Source organism: Lytechinus variegatus, chromosome 9 (genome assembly GCF_018143015.1).
Source record: "Lytechinus variegatus isolate NC3 chromosome 9, Lvar_3.0, whole genome shotgun sequence".
Lineage (NCBI taxonomy): Eukaryota > Metazoa > Echinodermata > Echinoidea > Temnopleuroida > Toxopneustidae > Lytechinus > Lytechinus variegatus.
In genome coordinates this window covers 25026168-25052398 of record NC_054748.1, presented here as the reverse complement: position 1 = coordinate 25052398, position 26231 = coordinate 25026168, and the positions used below count along the sequence as shown (strand labels likewise).

Below are 26231 nucleotides of genomic sequence, written 5' to 3'. Positions count from 1 at the left end.
GTTGAGATTCATCCACACTTTTTATGCCCCATTAAGGGTAATATTGACGACTGGAGATTTTAGAGTGACAGATAGAGTTACAGGTCAGTTCAAGAGGGTTGAAGGGATAGTTGTATTACATTTAGAGGGTTTGCTGATAATTGCGTATGGTCATTGAAATCATGCACACCTTGTTTCTTGGCAATGGTCATGGTAACACCAGAGATCTTGGATCGACAGACATGGTCATAGGTCAGTACTAGAGACATAAAGAAATGTTTGTTAGTCAGTAATGATGTAGGTGATAATGATGATGATGATGATGACGACGATGATGATGATGCCGATGGTGGTGGTGGTGATGGTGATGATGATGATGATGTAGACAATGATGGTGTTTGTGATGATGATGATGACGACGATGATGATGATGCCGATGATGGTGGTGGTGGTGGTGGTGATGGTGATGGTGATGATGATGCTGATGATGTAGACAATGATGGTGTTTGTGATGATGATGATCATGTGATGGTGATGTGACCATGGTGATGATGATGACGGTGGTGGTGGTGGTGATGATGATGATGATGATGTAGACAATGATGGTGTTTGTGATGATGATGATGATCATCATCATCATCATGTGATGATGTGAAGATGATGATAAGGAGGATGATGATTGTGGTAGTATTGGTGATGGAGGGTGGTGGTGGTAATGATTGTCTGGATGATGATGATGATTGTAATGATGATAATGGTCATAATAGTGATGGTGATGATGTTGATGGTGATGATGGTAATGAGGGTGATTTGATTTGACTTTATTTTGAAATGGTGATGATTATGATAATGATGCTACTGCTGCTAATAGTGATACTGATGATAGTGATGGTCATGGTGATGATTATGATGAACATAATGACTTTGATAGTGAAGATAGTGATGTGATGATCTTATTCAACAAGGATATCTATTTTCATGTCCCAGGTCCAGTTCATCGGGTGCAGCTAGAAGAAGGCTTCTCGGAGGAACAAGCTCTATCAACCTTGGCAGCCTGGACACACCAGCAAGTTGATACCCTACCCCCTGAAGCAAAGGAAATCTATGAAGCCTCTAAAGGCTCTCCTCTAGTCATATCAATCATTGGTGCCCTGCTCGCTGATCACCCTAACAGGTAAGTTGACAAGGATTATGATCTCTTTAGTATTACCCTTACAGGCCTATGATATCTGCCAAGCCTCTAAAGGCTCACCTATAGATACATATACATGTATATTGGTCCTCTACAGAATCTTCTGATTTAGCGATATCATCTTTCTGCATATGCATTAGGAAGAGTAGGCTGCGTTTATGATAAAAAAAGGGATTCTGTGTCCTTGGCTAGACTGAAATCTAACCTTCCATTTTTTAAAAATGTACATGTTATTTTGTGTGTAGTCTCAACTCTTCATTTAAAATTTTACTTAAAAGACAATTAATTAGTGGTTATTTATCTTGATTCTTTTTCCCTTGTCTAAACATACTCTCCTCTCCCCCTCTCTCTTTCTACTCTCTCTCTCTCTCTTTTGTTTGAGTGCAGTGGGTCATGGATGTGTGTTGAATGTGGGTGATTCTGTGTTTGATGTGTGAATGTATTTTGATTACGTTATGATTATTAGTGATTAGTAGAGTACTTTTAAAGGGGCAACTGCCTACAAGATTTTAATCTTTTTGGTTGCCTCTTACCATATGTTGATTTTTCCTTTACTTGAATGTATAAATTGTATTTATTTGTTGTATATTTATTTGTTGTATGCGTTGTTATATTTATGCATTTATATATTATGTTATTTTACATTGTATTTTTTACACTGTATTTTACATTGTATTTAAATATTTTTATATGGTGAATAAATGAATTGAATTGAATTAACTAAGCAGTCATAATATGCATGCCCTTTATATGCTTATCTGTGTTGATGATTTTCACCTTTTATCGCATCCTTTTTCTTATTCAATCATCTATCTTATCTCCCAGATGGAAGTATTACCTTGACAAGTTAACAAGAAAACGTTACGGGAGCCTGAAGAAGGTGACGGCCTACGAGTATGGTAGCGTTGGTGAAGCAATGGGGATGAGTCTGGAACAGTTGCCTGAAGAGCTGAGAGATGTCTATAAATCATTTGCGATATTTGCTGAAGATGTGCCAATCCCAGCATCAGTGAGTACTTCATTAACATTATTTCTGTACCTATATCAGCTTCTTGCACAAGGCTGAGGCAGAGGCCTAACTGTCCTAGGCCACAGCCAAGGATTTAAGACTGCTGAGGCCTATGTGAAAGACTAGAGGTCTGAGGATGAGGACTAGATTTCCATGTCCACAGACAGGACTAGATGTCCAATGCCACAAAAAAAGGTCTTTAGACCTTCAAGGGCTAGGAAAAAGATTAGATGTTCGAGGCCAAGGACTAGATTCCCAAGGCCAAGGACTTCAGACCTCCAAGACTGAGGTTATAATTTTAGATTCTGAGACCGAGATGTGACATGAGACTCTCAAATATTGATGTGTCCCAAGACGCCCAATACTGATTGATGTAGGTTAACCCTATCTAGGCCGGGGTATTTTGGGAGTTCATATGGCCGGGGGGGGCCTCCCAGGCCCCCCCCTAAGATCTCGGCCGTCGACCGCGCGATCGCGCCGAAAATTGGCATGCTGGTTGCCTGGGACATAATCTCCAAGATTGTATAGTAATTTTTTTTCGTGCGAGTCGCTATTAAGTGATTATGCTAATTTATGCGTAAGTAGTATGCGAAATCATACTTTTTCCTCTAACTCCCTAAATAAAGCTCCAAATGTACTAATTTTTGGTATAGAAACTCTTTGTGGTGTTCTTAGCAAGTGTACATGAAAAAAATTGCGATATCAAATCATTTTCTTATGTATTTTATTGTTTTTTGCAATTTCTTATGTATTTCTTTGTTTTTTTACCTTTTGTTTTTCATTGTTTTTTCAATGAAATTTGTTGGGGACTCTTCTGTGATCATAAAAAGCATAAAATAAATACATTTAGAGCAGCAAAACTAAAAATAATCATACATTTATGAATTTTGGTTGAAAACACAATTTGCATTGACTTTGTACACGAAATCACGTTTTTGAGCAATTTTCGGTTTGACATGCACTTACATAATGTTGCGTAATTTCGGAACCACGTACCCGGAGGACGCAAAGTTGGTCTCAAAAGTTGCACAAGACTTGAAAGTAAAAAGTCAGCGAGTGGCGCGGTCAAAAAATTTCGCGCAGCGAAAATATTGCGCGATTTGTTGAGGGGGGGCCTCCGAGGCCCCCCCGGCCTAGATAGGGTTAAGTGGTAGGATTAACTTATTAAGGTTAAGCCCTCTTTCAGCGCCAATGTCTTGCCCTTTTAGAGATAAGACTTTTCCCTTTAAGACATAGACTGAGACCAATTCCAAGGACAGTGTTGCAATTTGAGACTGAGACGAGACACAAGGCACAAAATCATTGTCTTGAGACATGTCCCTATACCAACAGGTTCAGGTAAAATGGTGAAATTTGTCCAAATTTAGCCCTTTTCCTGTGTCTCTCCAGTGCCTCTGCCTCAGTGACACAAGACGTTTTCTTTCGAGACAGAGATAAAACCTGACATGCACAATCTCTATCCTGAGCCATTGTTGTCTCAAAAGACCCAATGCTGATATGTACTGGTCTTGGTAAGAGACTGCGCTGGGCAAACTTTCATAGGGGAGATAGATGGATAGTCTATCAACAAAATGCAAACAAACATTACAATGTCAATTGTATACATAATTTTCAGTTTAACACTTAAAATTCAGTAATGAACGTAATATTCAGTAAAAAAAAATCAGGGACTGAAAAGTAGCAATTTAGTAAAAATGATTCTAACTATAAATAAAATATTAAGTAAAAACAAGAATATTCCTTGTTTTCATGATATTTTGTTTTCTAAATTTGTAGGTGCTGGGAGTGATGCATGGGGAGGAGCAGGAATCAATAGAGGACATGATGGAGGAGATCATTAATAAATCACTTGCATTCCAGGAATGGAACACGACATATAAGTGCCAAATGTACACCATCCATGATCTACAACTTGATTTTCTAACTGAAGAGTATAAGAAAGATATACAGGTGAGTAACAAAACCATTGGGATTGCATTGCTGCTTTTCATAGGCTTTTATTGTCATTCCCATTGCATTTCCCATTACAATTCCCATTGCAACGCCCATTACAATTACCATTGCAATTCCCATTACAATTCCCATTACAATTCCCATTGCATTTCCCATTACAATTCCCATTGCATTTCCCATTACAATTTCCATTGCATTTCCCATTACAATTCCCATTGCATTTCCCATTACAATTCCCATTGCATTTCCCATTACAATCTCCATTGCAACTCCTATTACAATTCCCATTGACTTTTCCAATTACAATTTCCATTCCATTCCAATTACAATTCCCATTGCATTTCCCATTACAATTTCCATTTCAATTACAATTGCCATTGCATTTTCCATTACATTCCCATTGCATTTCCCATTACATTCCCATTGTATTTTCCATTACAATTTACATTGCAATTCCAATTACAATTCCCGATGCATTTCCCATTACAATTTCCATTGTATTTCCCATTACAATCTCCATTGCAACTCCTATTACAATTCACAATGTTCCCAGTGTAATTCCCAATGTGATTTCCAATGTTTTCATATTTCAATTCTCAATGCTGTTCCCATTGTGATTCCCATGGTCATTCCCATTGAAATTGCCATTGCGATTCCTGTTGTGATTCCCATTGTGCTTCCCATGCATTTGAATTCCCAATGAAAAGAAGGATATTACTAGCAGTCCATCCTGTATGAAACTTTTCTTCTCCCATTACTATTCAAATTGCATTTTCCTATTGTCTTTCCCATTGCATTCCAATTATCGTGTCTACTGCATTTCCCATTGTCATTCCCATTGCAATTCCCATTGTCACCCTCATCATTCCAATTTTCATGTTTATTGCATTTCCCATTGCATTTTCCGTTGTCATTCCCATTGCCATTTCAGTTATGCATATTGCAGTTTCCATTGTCATACCCATCGCTCTTCCTAGTGCAACCCGTACTTCCATTGTGATGATGCCTGGAGGAGAATAACATACGTTACCCCTAAAAGGACTGTGCTATTTGACACGTATTGAGGACCTTTGGGGGGCCATCATGCCCCCCCCCCCCCCCCCCCCCCCCCGATCTCGGCCAGAGACCGTGGCACATTCTCTACCACATAAATTACAAGCCAGTATAAAAAAAAAATTTTATTATGAATAAAATGTGCAAATTTATTCGTGAAAACCAATATTTGCATATTTAACACCCAATTTCACAGTCCTTTTAGGGTTACAGGCATATAAACATTTATCATTATTATCGCTATCTAAATGATATTAATGATATCTACCCCTTCATTTACGATTGCTACACGTATATTTATCACTTGATAATGAGGATTCTTGAAATTTTCTTTTACACAGGATATGAACAAGAAGCTAGTCAATGCCTTCAAGAACCATTGTAAGAGCAAGTATTACACCCTTCCAGATGATGGCTACATACATATGTACCTTGCAGGGCATATGGCTCAGGCTGAGGAATTCGCTGAGCTCCAAACCATACTCACATGCCTGCGATGGATTACAAATAAAGTCTCACTGACGGGGCCAGCGAATACCTTGAGTGACTATGTTAGCTATAAGAAACTTTTATCGCCGCAGGTGAGCTGTAGTTTTGAAAATTATTTGTAGACCCTTTTCAAGTGGTTTTTATGCCTTTCTAGACCTCAAATACATGTAGTTGTCCGAGCCATTCTACATTTCGGCCGTCCGTTCGTCCCCTTACTCTTGGGATAACTGAAGATCCATATGACAGACCCAAGTTCAAACTTGGTTCAAGAATACATGTAATTATTTGATTGACAAATACCATTGGATCTTGTTTAAGGTTCATGGCTCCAAAGACACAGTGATTGTCATATACCTGATAAATGAAGAATCATTAGGGGCTCCACTTCAAACTTATAGATCTGATTAGATTTGGGAGTCACTAGGTCAAAGGTCACAGGTCAGTATTTTGAACTATGATAAGACAGATGTGTTGTTTTTGTTACAATTACATGAACTTTCAAAGGTATTCTTAAATGGAAACCAACTAACCAACTAAAGTTACTCATAATGTATCAGGCATTGGCAAAGGCATAAAGTTCAACTGCATGCTAAGGCACTCAGGAATAAAATAGATATTTAAATGTTAGGAGATTTTCATTGACATGTGCTAAAGTTCAAATGTATGAAATTTGGCACTTATATAAAGGATTAACACATTGTGCCTTATACAGTAGGCTACATCGTTCATTGATTTGACATCTTTATTGTGTATCTCATCAGGCCCAAGAAATTGTTAGTCAGTTCCAGTACTTTGTGAGTGTGAACGCACATCTCTTCATGCAATCGCCCCTCCCTGACATCTGCCAGCTAGCTCTTTTACAACCCAACAACACCGAGGTCTGTCAACAATCCAGACAACTAGTCAAAACAAGACAGGATGATTTCTATGTTGAATGGTGGTAAGTCAAAGGTCAAAGTTCAAAGTCAATCTTAATGTTTTTAATCCAATACATTAGGGGCCTGTTTTCTAAATATTACCAGCCACCCTGAAACAATGAGTCACCCCAAATGAATTTTGATATTTTTAATAACCTTGAAAAGGCGCATTCTAAGCTTTAAAATTGTATTTAACTTGTTAATATTAATCAACATTAACCCTCACAAGTTCTTAATATTTAATGCAGAAGAAACTCAGTGAGAGCTTCAAAAATAAGTCATGTTCAATGCTGCACTCTTTTCTTGAGACAGTGGACAATTTAGACAATTTTATCTGCACAAATAGCTCTTCTGAAATATGAGTGGTGACAGTTTGCATAAAATCTCCTCACATTCACTGTCGAAATCTACGGCATGTAAGCTTACTCTGAAGAATGCTGGGTAATTCAGCCTGTTAGCCCTTTAGCAGGTTGCCCAAATTTGCTACAAATCATGAATCAGTGTCTTATCACATTGTTCTCCGACTTCTCTCCCTTCAGCAATAAATACCTAGTACGTGATTCCCTATTAATGACGAATACACCGCATTCTGGAGGGACGACATGTGCTCAGTTCAATTCCGCCGGCAATCGTATCCTGTCTTGTGGGGAGGACGGCTATGTGAAGGTAAGCGATAGATTTGATTAACCCGTTGGAGACTGTGCTCGAATCTGCATGGATTACGTTTTCTTTTTCTCTCCTGCCTAGTAGAGCGAGAGTTTATATGCTGCATTGTCAATGGTGGCGGTGACTACAACGTTATCAACAATGAAGTCTTAACCAAGGTTAGGTTTGTTAAATATCATCATAAAGTAGAAAGTATATGGACCTAGTTCATGAAACTTGGACATAAGTGTAATAAAGTATCACTGGTCTTTTTTTTTTTTGGGGGGGGGGCAATTTGAAGTCACATTATCAAGTTCAAAGGTTATTTAGGGTCAGTGAACTTAAGTTTTTGAAATGTTATCATACCTTTGAAAGTAACTGAATCTGTTGCATGGTATTTGGAAATAAGTTTTATCAAGTCTCACTGATCATTTTACATGAATTTCAGGTCACATGATTAAGGTCATAGGGTAAATAAACTCAGTATTTAATTATCATTTGAATGGTGTTTTAGGTGAATAATCATTCACCCTTTTGTTTTTATAGTCAGCACTGCTGCTCTATTGAATTTTGAAATGCAGGCAAGCCTGCCAGAGGAGTTTCACTTATTTGAACAGTGCATGTTGTTGCATGATTAGCCAGTCTTCTGTAGATTAAAACTTGACCCAAGCCAGAAGTGTATACAATAGACTGTCCCTCTGCGTCACTTTCACATTTACACATCCTTTAAAGGAGAATGAAACCATTGGAACAAGATAGCTTGTGTGAAAACAGAAAAATCAAAGAAACAGATCAACGAAAGTTTGAGAAAAATCGGACAAATAATGAGAAAGTTATGAGCATTTGAATATTGCGATCACTAATGCTATGGAGATAGCAAATTGGCAACGCGACAAAGATGTGTGATGTCACTTGTGAACAACTCTCCCCATTACTTTAGTATGTATTTCACTTGAATTGCCTCTTTTATCACATCTATCCATAAATCATGTGTTCTTTCTACATGAGGGCATGTAATACATATTTTTAAGAATACATCTTGGATAAAGAGTTTGTATCATCATTAGAAAAAGTAAAAAGAGACATTTTGAGGGTATTTTATAGTCCACCAAAGGGAAAGTTGTTCATCAGTGACATCACACATCCTTGTCGCATTGCCAATGGAGGATCTCCATAGCATTAGTGATTGCAATATTCAAATGCTCATAACTTTCTCATTATTTGTCCGATTTTTCTCAAACTTTCTTTATTCTTATTCTTTGATTTTTCTGTTTCTACACAAGCCTCTTTGTTCCAAAGGTTTCATTCCCCTTTAATTCCTTTTTGATTGTATGGATGTTTTACTATGTCTGCTTATAATAAATGTCAACATTTGACAGTAAATATATATTTTGCTCACTGCACTAAAATACGTGTACGCTGGGCTCCTTTTTATCAGCATACTTCGCTTCCGCTATCAAATGTTATGTAACTAATACAGTCACATTCTTTTTCATGTATTCTAGTTATGGAGTAGTGAATCTGGCAAATCGGCTTTTAGTGTCGAAGCTCATAATAACTGGGTCAACTGGTGCGAGCTGTCACCTGACGGGAGCACCATGGTCACATGTTCCAATTCCAACGTCAAACTGTGGAGGATCGCAAACGGAGGGCATGCGTCCAGTCCGACGATGATTCGTAAGATTCCCGGCGACTGGCTGAGGGCGATATTCTCTCACGACGGGACGAAGATTGCCATGTGCTCAATAGATGGACTTGTAGAGGTAAGGTGAGAGAGGGAGATAGAGAGAGGATTGATGGATCCACCAGTTAGACTCTAGACTTCCAGTAATTATTAGGATATTTAGGGCTGCATCAAAACTATTGAATATTGTTGTTCAGAGGACCATCAAAAGTATAATTGTTTTCCTACTTTGATAACCGTTTGACAGTACGGAGGAACAAAATTAATGAAAGTTTTTTAAAATTGTTGCTGAAATTTCATATTTCACATTTTACATCCATGAAATGCCCTTCTATTTTCTGTATTTCCTGGAAATTGTTTTGATTTAGTTGGAAATTATCCAGAAAGTGAAGAATATTCCCTTTTTTATCAACTCCAAGTGATCGTTCTGAGTCGATGTCACACTCTACCTGCATGAAAGTCTACTTGTGGGACTACAGTATTATCGCCTTGATGGTCTTAACCAGTTGAACGCTCAGAAAGCAGGTTAAAACCATTAACATGGCAAAAATATAGTACATCAAGCAAAAGCAATAGGAAACAAAGATATATTATCATAACCAAAATATGTAAAAGAAAGTGTCGTAATTTGAAGTCTTGCAGTAATTGACTTCTGATTTTGTCTCTACAAAATCAGGCCTGCCAACTTCTCCGGGTTTTCCGGAGTTTCTCCGTTTTTCAGAATTTATAGCGGCCCAAAAGCGGAGAACTCCGTTTTCTTTGTATTTCAGATGATTTTCTTTTTTGGGGGAAATGACGCACTTTCCGTCTGCATCTGCCTACGGCTCTCTTTCTCTCTGAGTCCTCTCAATGTTACATTTACGTACGTACGCACGGTAGTATATACCGTGCGTAACGTTAATTAAACGCATGCACTACGCGCGCGTACGTGGAGTTCAGAGTTCAATGGATAAGAACGCGTGATGGGCCTGTGCTCCGTGTGTGCATATACGAAGCGCAACAAGCCACGGCCAGCGCGCTATTTATCCGACAGCGATCGTGTGTATTGACATTGGACAGTTCGCCCGCGATCGCGAGGATTCATAGCGCGTGTAGTGCGAATGTAACTCTATGCATACGGTACGATGCAGCGCTACTACCGTTCTGGAATACCGTGTGGGAAATGGATTGTTTCGCCAGCTGAGGGTTTAGAAACGGTAACATTTTAAACTAATATCTTCTCATGATATTTTTATATGTGCTTTGTGCTTAGTGAGCTAAATGCTTTGGATTTTACAAGTCTGCCGTTTCAGTGCCGATTCTTGCAAACTTTTAGACCCCTGCTGTATTTTTTTTTAGTCTGTGAACTGTCATGACTGTGTGAATGATCCATGATGCCAAAAGCAAAAGGGCACACTCAAAAGTTTCGCGACGTTTACAAAGATATGGACAAACTTGAACAAGAATTTAATCTTTATCAAATAGATCAAGATGTTGATGAAATTGTTGCAAGTTCAAATACAGACAGAATCGATGAGAAATGGCACAAGATAGGAGCTATTAAGGATATCACAAGGCACACAGAGAAGTACTCCCTCCTATGCAAAACAATGAAAGCAGTTCTGCTAATTTTTCATAGCAACAGTGACTGTGAAAGAGTATTTTCCATCGTGGTAAAGAACAAAACTAAGCAGAGAGCAAGCCTGAGCACAAGAACATTAAGTTCTCTGATGGTACATGAATTGGCTATGGAGAGTAGAAAGAAACTATGCCATACTTGTACTTACTCAAGAGAGGTAATACCTGGTGCCAAAAAAGCCACTTATGAAAGGCTCCAGAGAAAGGACAAGGCATAAAAAGCTCAAGAAGGGCTCCAGAAGGCTTGTTTTTAAGGTGAAATTTCCTAAATGTCCTCCAGCTTCAAGGGGGCTCCGCCCCCTTGCACCCCCGCCGGGGCCTTGCCCCTCGCCCTTGGGAGTTCGGCTTTCCGCGCGATTTGTGGACTCCTTTTTTCCATTTTCAAATGTTGGCAGGTCTGCAAAATGCTTTTCATACTAGTAACTTGTAGTGTGGAGCACAGCAGATAGCGAACAGTCATAAAAAAACGCAAAATATCATTGGCCATTGACTACCCAGACAATTATTGATAATATGTCATTTATTTAACAGATACTTGACCTCAAGGAAGATCGTAGAAGAATGATCCGTGCAAGTGAGTCTGTGATCAGATCACTATGCTATACCCTTGATGATAGATACATTATTTCATGCTCAGATGATACTATTGCCAAGGTAAGGATTAAAGTCAATAGAATTTGAAAATGTTTTAATTGTATGATAATTAGATAATAAAAATCATTTTCATTTGTAGAGTTTGATGTCAGAATATACTTACACGATATGGAGGCAAACATGGAGACAAATATTACGTTGAAAAGAAAAAGAAGAAAGAAGTAGAGGAAGAGGAAAGGAAGGAGAGTGTGAGATGGAGGGAAGGAAGAAAATTTGATTAAGTGGGAGACATCCAAAGATAGCAAAAAAAGTAGAAGAAGAAGAAGAAAAACACAAGGACAAGATTAAGAATAAAGGAAGAAGTTGGAAGAAAATTTAAACAAAGGAAGAGCTGAAGAAGGAGATGAAAAGAGGACACAGAAGAAGAAAAGGAAGGTGATTAAGAAGGGGAAGAATTTGTAATATTTAGTGCAAATGTGTATTTATAAGGCTAGAAGGTATGTCACACATGACGTAATAGTATGAGTGAAAGAAGAAAGAAGAATAATAAAAAGAAAAGAAAGAGGAAGGTGGAGGAGGAGTAGAAGAGAAGATGAAAAAAGTGAAGATGAAGAGAAGTAAAAGATAAAAAAGGAGAAACACAATCATTAAGACAAAAGTGAAGAAGTAGTGCAGGTATTTTGTCTGCAGTTTACACAGTCAAATGCCTAACAAATTCATATTCTGTTGATTTGCTTTGAATAAAAATTTTAATATCATTTATTGCACTTCCTCCAGGTCTTTGATGCTTCCACCCCTAAGTCTGACCCCGTCGTGTCCTACTCCGGTCACACGACATCCATCATCAGCGCTAGCCCTTCACCGGACGGTCAGTACGTGGCCACCACGGGGGGCAGCGATATTCATGTCTGGACCCTGGTTGACGGTGGATTGGTCGGGAAGTGTATGAGTGAAGCCAATAGTGTCCTATGCTGTGAGTTCTGTCCGAAGGGGGATATCATCGCAGGGGGTCTCTCGTCGTATGAGATTGTGGTAGGTGTGCCATTGAGTTATAAAAGAGATTTAAAGGAGAATGAAACCATTGGAACAAGATAGCTTGTGTGAAAACAGAAAAATCTAATAAACAGATCAACGAAAGTTTGAGAAAAATCGGACAAATAATGAGAAAGTTATAAGCATTTGAATATTGCGATTACTAATGCTTTGGAGATCCTCATATTGGCAATGCAGCAAAGATGTGTGATGTCACTGATGAACAACTCTCCGATTACACTGGTATATATTTCACTTAAATTGCCTCTTTTATCACATCTATCAGTAGATCATGTATTCTTTCTATAGGAGGGCATGTAATACAGATTTTTAAAGAATATATCACCGATAAAAGTTTGTATCACCATAAGAAAAAGCAAAAAGAGACATTTTGGGGGTATTTTATAGTCCATCAAAGGGAAAGTTGTTCACATGTGACATCACACATCCTTGTTGCATTGCCAATGAGAGGATCTCCATAGCATTAGTGATTGCATTAGTGAGAGCATTAGTGATGCTCATAACTTTCTCAAACTTTCTTTATTGTTATTTGATTTTTCTGTTTCAACACAAGCCTACTCATTCCAAAGGTTTCATTCCCCTTTAATGTTAAAAGATAAATTCCAGTTCTGGTAATGATCTCAAAATGACTTTGTACAGAATCCAATATAATGACCACCCAAGTGTCTGTTTGTATGAATAAAAATATGTGCCAAAGGATTCTGGAAGAAATAGTGTAATTGCTGAGAAATAAGCAAAATAAGCGCGGATTCGGTCACTACCGTCGGGTCTTTATTCCAGCAATAATAATACACTGTCCCATGTGTGCCTATCTGTGTCGGTGATCTTCAGTGTCATCGTATTTCAGCTTCGATTTTATGATTTCACAAAGTTCAGTTTATGTAACTGTACCAGATCTAGATCCAAGATGATATAGTCATACTTAACCTTGGTTTTACAGACTTTTAGTGTTATACTGCAACTGCTATCATAAAGCTTTAATCTCTGAAGACTGATCGATTTCGCTATAACACATGTTTTCTATAGACTCCAGCCTGCATGTATGCATGCTCGGTCTCTAACAGGTTAATAGCACAGAGCTTGTTAACTGTCTGATAATGCAGATTTTATCATATGAAAGATCTGACTGTTGTCGGATAAAATATCTCGCAAGTCCTTTCACTAAATGTGATGTCTTGCAGTATAAGCAACTGAAAGATGCTAGAGTTTTATTTGCAAGTTTCTTTCTAAATTGATAAGACTTTATTGAAATTCATATAATCATCTCAGTTTTGCTTTATATGAGCTCAAACACTCACTATGTAGTTCAAATGCATTGAGTGCTTATTGATATTGAGGACTACAGGGTTTATAGGTTAGTTGGATTTAGATCTATAGTGACAATTCCTGTAGGAAACTGAATGAGTTTGTTATATCACATGATTATCACACTTGTTCACTGCTACCATCCTGCCTGTGGAGAATCTACAGGTAGGACTATGGTATGCGAATGCTGTATTGAGCACACACTTTAAAAAAAATCATTAAAATATCACTTTTGTGACCAAAATGATCAATTTCCATAAAGTTGCAATTCAATTTTTATAAGTAACATGGAATAATTTTTGTATTGACCAGAGTGTTCAAAAACTTGAATTTTGGGCATATTTTTCTGAACGCCCTCTGTTGGTGGAAAAATATGGCAAGAAAATTTTCATTTTTCAAGCTCTATTTTTAATAAAGAAAAAATAACTCAAAGAATCAAATTTACTTAAGAGCCAAGTTATATAGTGAAAAGCTGTAATGGAAACTGACAGTGTAAAAAAATTGAGCATTTTTCCAAAAGAAAAAGAGGAAATAATTCAAACATTGTCAACCTTATTTTGCCACACATAGAGATGTACATGTAACTGAGAACAAGGTTACATCATAACCTTGTTCATGGAATGAGTGGTTTATCATAGACTCCAGCCTTCATATGTGTGGGCTTACTCTCTAACAGGTTAAAGGCATTTTAGCAAAATTATTGTTTGCTGCAGGCACAAAGCTTTTATTAGAAATGAAATTTAAACTCTTCTTCCATTCATTATTAGTTATGGGAGACAAGACGTTACAAACCGGTGGCTGTCTACAAAGGGCACACATCCTGGGTCATGAGCGTCAAGTTTGATGTCAAAGGTGAAAGGTTGGTGTCGGCATCGGATGATGAAACTGTCAGGGTAAGTCGATCTAAAGTCCTTGTGTTTATGCAATATTTAAACAGACATACTTCTGGAAAAAAACACAGAATCAGCAGGATTACACGGGTAATGCAAATTTTTAGGCCCAAAATTTTGAAGCATGAAAAGAAATAAAAATCGTGGAAATTAAAGCAAAATCCAATCACCAGAACCAATGCTTCAATGGAAAGATTGATAGTTAATCATGCGTTGAGTTTTTAGCATGTGTTCATCAAACTTTATATGCATTTAGCAGTGCGAGTTAGAAAATCTTGTGTTTTCTCAGATATGCCTTGTCAATGTCATAGCTAAATGTTGTACATGTTAATGAAAAAAAAAAAAATATTATGTTTAGAACAATGAAGAGTACATAAATTTCATTTTTGAAAATGGATAAATGGAGACTTATTCTAACTGGAATGCTCCCAAGGGAGTGAAAATTGTGCATTTTTCGTGCGGGATTGAAATAAATCCAATGACCGGGGTAATAATATGCTGTAATGCGCTTTGAGCCATTCTGGGAAAAGCGCTATTTAAAAATTGGCTATTATTATTATTATTAAATACACATGCCATTTACCAATGGCACAATTTATCATCTCATTGATAAATTCACAAAATGGGACCGCTCTTCCTCAAATAAAAAAAAAACCCAGAGAATCCTGCATCCAAATTCAAACTTGAGCCATATCCTTCATCTCACTAATTTCAGAAGCCAATTCCCTCTAATTTGTGAGAAAAATGAATGAAGAAAAAAAAATGACACAACACTTTTTTACAGTATTTGTATGGCATATTCTTCTCTATCTTATCAAATTGCAAGATTTATTTGCCCTATAACGATATCACTGTGATCTGATATGAACATTTGACGATCAAACATTTACTTGCAATGCTGGAGGTGAATACAGATTTTGTCAATTTTGGTGGTATTTGGTGGTATGTTCTGTCATACTTACGTCCACGGTTGCTGGTAATTGCCTTTGCACACTTGCCCACACACACACATGCTGACATTATTTTACAGACGTGGAAGGTCGAGTATGGACATGGTAAGGACCTGAACAGCGTTTGGAAGAGAGATTTTACGGCTTGCTTCTGTGAGGGCGAAAAGAGACTCAAGTTTGTGGTTGCAGGGGATAACAAGAATCGCTGCCTGGTAAGGAATTTTTCTTTTTTTTTGTGAAAGTTACACGGCACAGTGAAGTACTTGAAACAGATTTTGATAATCTTTTATGTGGAAATTACAAAATTGTGTTTTATTGCTATACTTTTCCTCTCAGATTCTGTGGTCGTAAATTGAATAGATGAAGATAAAATCATGTCTTTTGAAATTTTTCTGTTTGCCAGAAAAATGGTGATTTTGATGTTTCTATCATTACTCTTTTATCTGTTTAAATGATTTGATTCATGGAATGAGAGATTTTATAATGAATCTGTCACTGAATGTGTGATGTTTAATCCTTTCTTCCAAAATATTTCATTTGATTTTTGTACTAGATTAGGGGCAGTAGGAAGGCTAGTTGTAGTACATGTAGGAAGTAGTAGTAGGAGTAGTAGTATTTGTCGTAGTATTAGTGGTGGTGGTGGATTTGGTAGTAGTAATAGTAGTAGTAGTAGAAGTAGTAGTAGTAGTAGTAAGAGTAGTAGTAGTAGAAGTAGTAGAAGTAGTAATAGTAGTAGTACTACTACTACTACTTGTAGTAGAAGTAGTAGTAGTGATAACAGTATTAGTAGTAGAATTCATAGTTGTATTAGTATTAGTTGTAGTATTAGTGGCAGTAGTAATAGTAGTAGTAGTAGAAGCACTAGTAGCAGTACCTGTAGCAGGAGTAGTCGTAGTAGCAACTATAGTAGTTGTCATCATCTACATCGTTGTAGTAGTACCTGTTCTGAGATTATCAGCTGACATTTTTAAATCAACAGGTAACTGATGGAAGAAACGCTGATCAGACTCGCATACTAAGTGAGGAATCTCGGAGGATTAGAGCCTTTGCATTATCCAGTGATAACACAAAGGTTGCCTATGGATCAGATGGAGGTGCTGTGAAGGTATGCTGGCCAGCTACAGTCAAATCTGTGTTAGTGGCCACCTGTCTATAGCAGCCACCTTGGTATAGTGACCACTAAAACCAGTGGGAATTTTTTTTTACTGGAGGTGCTGATGTAAGCAAAACAAGTAAAACAAAAGGAAAAGAGGTTTCACTACAAAATGACGTTATGTTTTTTCCCGAGAAATTTGACAAGCCCCCTCAAAAAGTTCAATACAAAATGACGTCATTCTTTTCCTGATAAATCTCACACCCAGGGCCATGTACCCATGGAGGCAGATTGTTTGTGAGAGAACCATGTCTATAGCTGCCAGCTGTCTATAAAGGCCATATTTTGTGCTTCCCATGGGTGCCCACTATAGATAGGTTTTTATATCATATTGGATAGCCCAGAATGGGATACTAGAGATGTTACACGAGTTAGTGCCAACATTGCACGAATCTAAGATGAGTGCCATGTTGGCCCTAATGAGTGGAATATTGCTAGTATCCCACAAGTCTTCCATTCTAATGACAATGATGTTTCTAATTTGGACTCAAAGTTGCCCTAGACTTCAAAGAAAGGAGATGTCTTTGTGCCTACCATATGAAATGGCACATTTTTTTTTGTTTTCTTTTAGGATCATGCCCTCATTTCTTTTAGCTTTACTGAAAATATTTTCTGAGTGAACACTTGTCTTCTTTACCAGCAGTTGACTAATTTTCACTAATCATCTTTTATTTTATTGGAATGTTACACAAACTATGTCAATCGAGCTGTTCCATCCACAATCATCCTTTGGTTGAAAAATGTAGATGTTAATTTTATACCTTTTCTCTTTCAACACAGATCAAATATAGACCTTTGCGTTCATATGATTTGTATTCTTTAAAATACTGGGAGAGCCTTTGTAGTCCAAAACTTAAGGTTACATTCTGTCACAAAATATACAAGTTCTACATAAATTTGTGCATAAATATGTGCATAACTTTACAAACTGTTTTATAAAACCTTCCCAATTTATTTTCCATACAGGTAGCAAATGTAGAAAGCCATGCAGTAGAAAGGTCCCTTGATGCTCACTCCAAAGAAGTCCGTCAATGTCTCTTTACAAGTGAAGGTTATACCCTGATTACATGCTCCAATGATAGTCTTATTAAAGTAAGTTTTATCCATTATTTTTTCTTAGAAACATTTGAAATGTCACTAAGGTCAAGAGGGGTTTTCATGAAAAACAGGGATTTGCACTGAGAAACTTGCTTTAAGCCAATCAGATTGCAAGAATTTTTTGTAGCTTATACAATAGATAATGAAAACCAAAGATTATAAATTTCATGAAATTCTTGCCTGATCAATTTATTGTCATTCCGCAAATTGGCAATGATTTGAAGGAGAAACCCTCCTACATAATATTAACAAAAAATATACAATTAGTCAATATGAGCAATAATTGCCAAATTTGTGTTATTGCCATTGTCATTCCAATAAGTTTATTTGAAAGGAACAGACTCTCATCATCTGAATCATACTTTTCTCTCTGTCAATAACATACAGTCCAGGTAAATCTGAACCACATAAATATTTTCTACTTTAGTAAGAATCGAATTAAAAAACATTTATGTGAATAACTTGTTTTGCTTAGGTAATTATTTGACTTAAAAAGAAAATGAAGTCTTAGGCAGTGTCTACTGTATATAGAACATGCTTGATATATTAATTCATAACGAGTTGAAATTCTGATTCGGCTGTATAACTGTTCGTTTCATGTGGAAGCAGTGGGATTAAGCAAACACAGTTTCAGTCGTTATATTTTCCTACATGTATCTCTCTTTGTCCATAGATTTGGCCCGAAGGTCGCGAGGTCATCGTCTGCAAAGGTCATACACAAGCTGTCACACAATGTCAATTATTTGAGAAGGATACAAGAATACTCTCATCATCACATGATGCTACTTTAAAGGTACAAGTTCTTTTTTTATACGCCCGTCCTAGTCAGGACGTATTATGGTATCACGCTCGGTGTCTGTCGGTCTGTCTGTCCGTCCGTTAACTTTTATCATGTAAACGTGATATCTTCAGTTTACCCTAACCTAGGCTCATATAATTTTGTGTGTATGATACTAGCATGTATCCCAGGAAGTCTATTGGTTTTTAGGTCAAAAGGTCAAAGGTCAAGATCGATCACAGTGACATATTTTCATCTTACCCTTCTGCAGTCCTTGTAAACGGGATAACTTCAGTTTAACCTAACCTAGGCTCAAATAACTTGATGTGTATGATACAATCATGGATCCCAGGAAGTTTATTGGTTTTGAGGTCAAAAGGTCAAAGTGACATGCTTTCATCTTACCCTTCTAGAGTCCTTGTTAACGCGATAACTTCAGTTGAACTTAACATTGTCTCATATAATTTGGTGTGTAATGGTAATGGTATGATACTAGCATGGATCCCATGAATTCTATTGATTTTGAGGTCAAAAGGTCAAAGGTTAAGTCGCCACCTTTCACTTTTCTTGCTTGACCAATAACTCAATTTCCTGCGTTACAGGCGGGCGTATTATGTGCTCGCCTTAGTGACACTCTTGTTTGTTCCTTTTTTTTGTTCTGCTCAGGGAAAAAATCATAAGGGCTAGTGGTGATTTCGCCCCCAAATGCTAAAAAAAAAATAGCCCTGGAAACTTGAAGGAGCCCACACCCCCATTTCATAAAAGAGTAAATATGATAGCAACTCTGGTAAATTTCGATTTTCATTTTCAATTTAAACTAACTTACAACATATCAAGATAACATGATTTTACTATATACAAAACTACACTAATCATTCTAAGTTCTGGTGTTAGAAAACAAGTATAAATAAGGAAAAAATGAAAACAACATGAAGCAAAGCAATATTTTCCCTCACTAGTTCAGTTGTGGTTATGGTCACAAATCCAACCCTAAAACCTGAGCTATTCGGACATCTAATGTAAAAATACTTGGATGAGGGCTGATTCACCCCCTTGCCATCGTTCTTAGCTTTCTTGTTCCCAAACTTAACCACATTTGGTACACATTTAGTCTCTCATTGCAAGTACCAAAATGTATTTTTTTTTTATATTTCGATATTGAATTTAAATTTTTCGATATATCGATATTGAATTTAAATTTTTCTTGCATAATCACTAAAATCCTTAAATTGGCAATATGATTGGACATGTAAAAATCCAAGTCCTTTCACACAAATTAGCAAATTTCGAACTTCTAAAGGCATTTGTGATCAATTTCTAAAACTGAAACGAGGTAATGAAAGATAAAATGTTGCCAATCTGAAGAACAAAATTGCTATTTCCTGAATTAATGAATTGTTCTCTCTCTTTTTTCATCATTTTACAGATTTGGGAGTTGAGTAGCGGTAACTGCCTAGCAACCATCGAGGCTCATTCTGATTGGATATTCATGTGTTCCATTTCACCTGATTACTCATTGGTTGCTTCGGTGTCTGTTGATAAAACAGCTAAGGTAACTCTTTATTTCAAAATATTTGGTAAATCACTATGTATGGTGCTTGTTTATTTTTCTTTCATGGAAAGAAAAAAATTCTTGAATTGAGAAACAGATTTCCCTGGGTAGAAAATAAAAGAGAATAAATTGTGGGACAAATAAATTTCTTTTGTAATTATTCATTCAAGTTATATAAAAAAAATTTAGCTTCAATTTTGAAGCCAGAATAAGTATCCCAATGTCTTTCCTGCCAACTTATCACAGGCTTTGACCTAAGGTCATATAAACAGATTTTCATTGATGCATGTTGTATGATCCCAGAAAGCTATGCAAAATGTGTTTGGTTGATAGCAGCATTTTCAAAAGAATAATTTTGATTCTATTCTGATGCAGGTATGGGATCTTCAGTCCCACAAACTCAAAAAGGTGCTAGATAATCACAATGAGACTGTGCGAACATGCAGATTTTCCCCTGACTGTACTCTGCTAGCTACTGGTGATGACAATGGAATTATAAGGGTAAGATCTCACTTTTCTTAACTCTTAGGGGTGTGCTGCAAGAAAATAATTGCAATCAATTACAAAATTTAGTTGCAAATTTACAAGTGATAGAACAATTTTAGTTAAAAGCAAATCAATGTAGAGTTGTTCATACAAAAACAGACCAGCAATCAATCGTAAATATGCAATTATTTGGAAGACTTATGATTCATTTTGGGACCTGAAATTGACTTGCAATTGATCACAAGTCTCTTGCAACACTCCAGTAGGTTGTGAATTTTTAGTAGAAATCGACTATGAGTGGGAGAGCTTTTTTGTCAATTTCAGGCACCTTAACAAAAGTCCAAGCTTCATCTGTCAGCGGGAAGCCTGTTCTTGTCTTTAGTTCTTATCCACCCTTTGTAGCATACAAAAAGCAATGGCGAATGTGCTGGGCAAGAGGTAGAGCAAGATTCCATGTGGCACATACCTCAGTCCATCACTAAGATAAAAGTTTGCCATTTTAGGTTTATGAAGATATCAGTTTTAGTAGATTTGCTTATGTGATTGATTCTGCTGATAGTGTGCTGAGAAGAGGCGAAGATATCTTTGTAACTCTTTGGCCCGTATTCTGAAGTCGGGTTTAACTTAAAATTCAGGTTTAAAGTTGTGGTTCAAGTATGGATAGCCAATTGTTACATTTGTCACTCTTTGGCCCGTATTCTGAAGTCGGGTTTAACTTAAAATTCAGGTTTAAAGTTGTGGTTCAAGTATGGATAGCCAATTTTAACATTTAGCACTAATAGTAGAGATATCACATTTCAGCTCCTTTGGCTCTCAAATCATTCATAATTGTCTAGGAAGTCTAAATAGTTGACTGTCTTCACCATCGATGAATCAGGAAAGAGCACAGTAAACATAAGAAACATACAATGTTGGCTTCCCATAATTTTAGCACAGAGTTAGACCGTGGTCTAAGTTTAACCTGACTTCAGAATACGGGCCTTTAACCCTTTGAACCCTGAATTATTAGGGGCAGCGGTGACCTATACCCTGAATTATTTGCACATATCGACCACATTCACAAACTCCCATGATTCGAGACCCAATGACATCTTCTCCCTGCTAGTACCCGGACCAAGCCGGCTGAAGTTGTAGACCTAGTCTACAAACAGAAATATCAAATTTAGTGTCTGTTTTTGGATTAAAATCACTGTTTTCACCAGAGTCAGATATACCAATTGTTTTCCCATAGTAAGCACGTGACTCGCTGCGTATTACACCGTGTGTTAGCGCACATACGACACGAGCAACCACAAAAAAGTGGCATATTTTGGCCAATTTTTATGCTAAATCCTTCCAAAATAATTGCAGATCTTGACTGAAATTATCGACTAAATATTCCTACACGTACTAGAAAGATGACGTCATTTTAAAAGATCACCTGACATTTAGAATCCATGTTTTTGAAGTCACATGGCTGTAAGCCAGTATTCCGGCCTATCGGGTATACATGTATGTGGGTTTACTGGTAGAAATACCGGCCTAACTATCGGGTTCAAAGGGTTAACTCTTACAGCCCTGCTATCACCTATACTTGTACATGACAAAAGGCAACATGCATTTTCAAATAATAGATACAGATACTTCACTGAAAAGCCCTTAGGTAAAGTCAAAGCAGCGTCTTTCGCGTGGGAATCCTGAAAGCAGCCTTTCCTTACCAATCCTCACTCTTCATCCTTGACAAAGTGATGGGGAATGCAGGAAAACTGCTATAAAAAATTGCAAATTGTGTTTGTAGCAGGATGCCTACTGAAAAAAAATGCAGCACATGCTTTTAATTAAGGTACACTAGCATCTTCATCGTGTTTCTGTCTGCTCATAGAGGTGTTGTGGCTGAGTGGATAAGTCTCCTGACTTTGAACCACAAGGTCCGGGGTTCAAATCCCGTCAAAACTCCTGCGTCCTCTGGCAAGGCTTTTATCTACATTTGCCACTCTCTACCGAGGTGTAGTAAATGGGTACCAGGCAGGAAGAAATTCCTTGAATACTCGAGCATTGATAAGCTGAAGCTGGGATAATAGTATGCAGCGCTTAGAAACATTGTATTAAGTGCTTAAAATGTTAAATATTATTATTATTGCTTCTTGTCCATAGATATGGAACATATCAACCGGCATTGAGGTTGGTGAATGTCACAAGCACAAATCCTGGGTGACGGATATCAAGTTCTCTCCTGATGCTACTATTGTTATGACTGCAGGGGAAAATGTCAGGGTGAGTAAAGTGTCAATTCCAACCCAATTTTCAATTCCTTTTCCAATTCCAAATCCATTCCCAATTGTTATCCAAATACCAATCTGACTCCTAGTAACCAGATTCAATGGCATTCCCAGTCCCAAAGCCATTTTCCATTTCAGATCAATCTGATTCTGATTCCAGACCCAATTTCAATCCCAATGCCAGCCCCAATGGTATTGCTAATTTCAATTTTAATCCCAATCCAATTGCATTTCCAGTGCCAATCCCAAGCACATTTTACATGTAGGTCTGATGCTAATCTCATATCCAATGAAACCTTCCTTGCAGAATTTAAAGTTGCTCCATCAATATTAATCATTACTTCGGGACATTTTCAACCACCTGGGGGGTGTTTCACAAAGATTTAAGTATGACTTAGAGTCGCACTTAAATGTCTAGTTGCGCGCAGTATGAAAGGCATGACAGCATTGGTCAGATCATGCCAAGAGGACGCGCACTACTGCGTATTGATCAATAAGATTGCGCGTTGCATATCATGTACGCGTCGACATTTAAGTGCGACCTAAGTCATACTTAAATCTTTGTGAAACACCCTCCAGAATTTATGTTAATCTTAGAAAAACTCCTTATGCCTTTTTGTCTATTTATCAGTGGTGGCAGCTCGATGGTACCCCTCTGCAGACATTCCATGTGCGAGGGACTTTCACAAGGCAGGTTCAGGCCAGTCCGTCCTTCCAGACGTTCGTCACCATCGACAGTGCAGGCATCCTTTATCTTATGTGCAGGGTCAAGCCGAATAGTAGAGAGAACGGGGACGCAACAAAAGTGGTATACGTTTAGAGAATGGTAGTTTCTCTTCATTTAGGAGTGTTCTCGTCTTCAGATGACCTTAGACAGTCAAACATCCTTTATCTTATGTGTAGGGTCAAGCTTAACAGTAGAGAGAACAGGGACGCTATGAAAGTGGTATACGTTTAGAGAATGGTAGTTTCTCTTCATTCAGGAGAGTTCTCGTCTTCAGATGACCTTAGACAGTGCGGACATCCTCTATCTTATGTGTAGGGTCAACCTGAACACTAAAGAGAACGGAGAAGCAACGAAAGTGGTATACGTTTAAAGGACGGTAGTTTCTCTTTATTTAGGCGTGTTCTCGTCTTCAGATGACCTTAGACAGTGCAGATATCCTCTATCTTATGTGCAGGGTCAAGCCAAAAAGTAGAGAGATCGGGGACGCAACAAAAGTGGTATACGTTTAGAGGAAGGTAGTTACTTTTCATTTAGGTGTGTTCTCGTCATCAGATGACCTTAGACAGTGCAGACATCCTTTATCTTATGTGTAGGGTCAAGCTGAACAGTCAAGAGAACGGGGATGCAGCGAAAGTGGTATACGTTTAGAGAAAGGTAGTTTCTCATCATTTAGGAGTGTTTTCGTCATAAGGTGATCTTAGACAGTGCAGACATCCTCTATCTTATGTGTAGCGTCAACCTGAACAGTCAAGAGAACGGGGGCACAATGAAAGTGGTATACATTTAGAGGAAGGTAGTTTCTCATCATTTAGGAGTGTTCTCGTCTTCAGGTGACCTTCGACAGTGCAGACATTCTCTATCTTGTGTGTAGCGTCAACCTGAACAGTCAAGAGAACGAGGGCACAACGAAAGTGGTATACATTTAGAGGAAGGTAGTTTCTCATCATTTAGGAGTGTTCCCGTCTTCAGATGACCTTCGACAGTGCAGACATTCTCTATCTTATGTGTAGCATCAACCTGAACAGTCAAGAGAACGCAGGGCGCAACGAAAGTGGTATACATTTAGAGGAAGGTAGTTTCTCATCATTTAGGAGTGTTCCCGTCTTCAGATGACCTTCGACAGTGCAGACATTCTCTATCTTGTGTGTAGGAACAAGCCGAACAGTAAAGAGAACGGGGACGCAATAAAAGTGATATAAGTTCAGAGGAAGGTACATGTAATTACTTTTCATTTCGGAGTGTTCATTTTATTAGTTTCATCGACAGTGCACGCATCCTCTATCTCATGCGCAGGGTAAATCGAAACAGTAGAGAGAATGGGGACCAGATGCCACTAGAGCTCGATTTATGCAGATGGAAGATCTTGTATCTCAAATTTACTTATTCTTCATTTTGCCAATATGCTTGATATGCATGAATAATTCAGGGTGAGGGTCATGACCAGACCAAGTAATTCAGGGTTTAAAGGGTTAAGCGCAAGATTGTTTGTTAAATCATGTGTGATTTTACGATCGGCTTGATGCAATACCCCCCTTGGTGTCGTTACATGTATATGACACCCTCGTTTAGAAATGGGGCGTTGCAAGAAACTTGTGATCAATTTCAAGTTAACTATCGGTCCATAGATCAACCGTATGTCTTGCAATTAATTGCAAAATTTGCGATTGATTGCTAATCTGCTCCTTGAAACAAGGAGTATAATGTGAGTTTCTGCATTTGAAAGTGATCGATTATTCATAAAATTGCAACAGAATATTTGCATTTGATTGCAAATATTTCTTGCAACATCCCGTAAGCCAGCTTGTACCCTCTGGTAAAACCTAATCCTCATTAGCATGTCTCTTTCGGCATGTTACTACATAGAATCGTTAATTGGTATTACCCGGGTAAGTATCCGGAATTCCAGAGAACTTCCCTGTAGAATCAGATGCGATGCGGTTTATCAATAAACCGCATCGTGCATAATACGGTTTCTCATAACCACGTCTTGGAGGTGGTTATTGCCATGTCGATCCGTATATTTGCGACGTGGAATGTAAGTTAATCGGATTATTCACTCTGTAGAGATAGGTTGGTTTAGGGCGAAATGTTTTTTTTATTCCGGAAAAGATAAACCGTTTTTAACGATTCTCTGTAGAAACACGCCGAATGTCATTTAGGCTAGTCAGCATGTGATGTATCGAAAAATTGAAACATGTATTTAGGCTGTTGAAAATAGAAAGAGGCTTTTTATTAGGTTCCATGAAATTTGCCCTGGCGACAATTGCCTAGCTATAAATTCCACACAGTAATCGAATGACCATCTTTAACCCTGGATTAGCACTACACCCTAACCTAAACCTAGCATAAAACCTACTGCAACCCTTACCCTATCTATTAGATGAAATAAAGCCCGGAGTAAATGTTGCAAATGTTGTGTCACCGCTTAGTTATGAATATATACTGTACTTACACGAACTATCTGCAGACTGGAAAATGTATAGTACACTAAACTCTGCGTAATAGTACTACAATTGCAATATTTTATGTCTTGTTTGAGTATTCATCAATTTAATTGATCAGTGATATTGTCTTACATGTATGTTCTTTTATTCATACGCCCACCATTGTTGGTGCTGAAAGCATTATGTTTTACAATACGTGCTTCCATTTATTTACAGCATGCCAGTATATTTGTCCTGATGATACTTATCTACAAATGATTTATTCCTTTTAAGGTCACTGCACACCGCATGACTTGTCTATGATTAGAATTTTGTAACAAACCATAATTTGCATATTTCTTATTACGGTATATAGATCAATAGGATTTGACAGTCAGACATTATATTGGAGTGAATGCCAAAATT

The 26231-nt window shown here is 37.6% G+C and overlaps 1 protein-coding gene across 2 annotated transcripts in view; it reads left to right on the top strand.

Annotated features, from left to right (window-relative positions):
- The window catches only part of LOC121421521 (apoptotic protease-activating factor 1-like), a 44345-nt gene extending 18560 nt beyond the window's left edge, over positions 1 to 25785 (top strand). For both annotated transcript variants that reach the window (XM_041616263.1, XM_041616264.1), the window contains exons 7-24: positions 967 to 1153; positions 1997 to 2180; positions 3957 to 4130; positions 5528 to 5767; positions 6437 to 6615; positions 7132 to 7258; positions 8743 to 9000; positions 11070 to 11192; positions 11910 to 12164; positions 14258 to 14383; positions 15411 to 15542; positions 16310 to 16435; positions 17450 to 17575; positions 18255 to 18374; positions 19786 to 19911; positions 20287 to 20412; positions 22531 to 22650; positions 23287 to 25785. In XM_041616263.1, the coding sequence (XP_041472197.1) occupies positions 967 to 1153; positions 1997 to 2180; positions 3957 to 4130; positions 5528 to 5767; positions 6437 to 6615; positions 7132 to 7258; positions 8743 to 9000; positions 11070 to 11192; positions 11910 to 12164; positions 14258 to 14383; positions 15411 to 15542; positions 16310 to 16435; positions 17450 to 17575; positions 18255 to 18374; positions 19786 to 19911; positions 20287 to 20412; positions 22531 to 22650; positions 23287 to 23475 (2918 nt within the window). In that variant the 3' untranslated portion in view covers positions 23476 to 25785. The remainder of the gene's footprint in view (positions 1 to 966; positions 1154 to 1996; positions 2181 to 3956; positions 4131 to 5527; positions 5768 to 6436; positions 6616 to 7131; positions 7259 to 8742; positions 9001 to 11069; positions 11193 to 11909; positions 12165 to 14257; positions 14384 to 15410; positions 15543 to 16309; positions 16436 to 17449; positions 17576 to 18254; positions 18375 to 19785; positions 19912 to 20286; positions 20413 to 22530; positions 22651 to 23286) is intronic.
- The last annotated feature ends 446 nt before the right edge of the window (positions 25786 to 26231 follow it).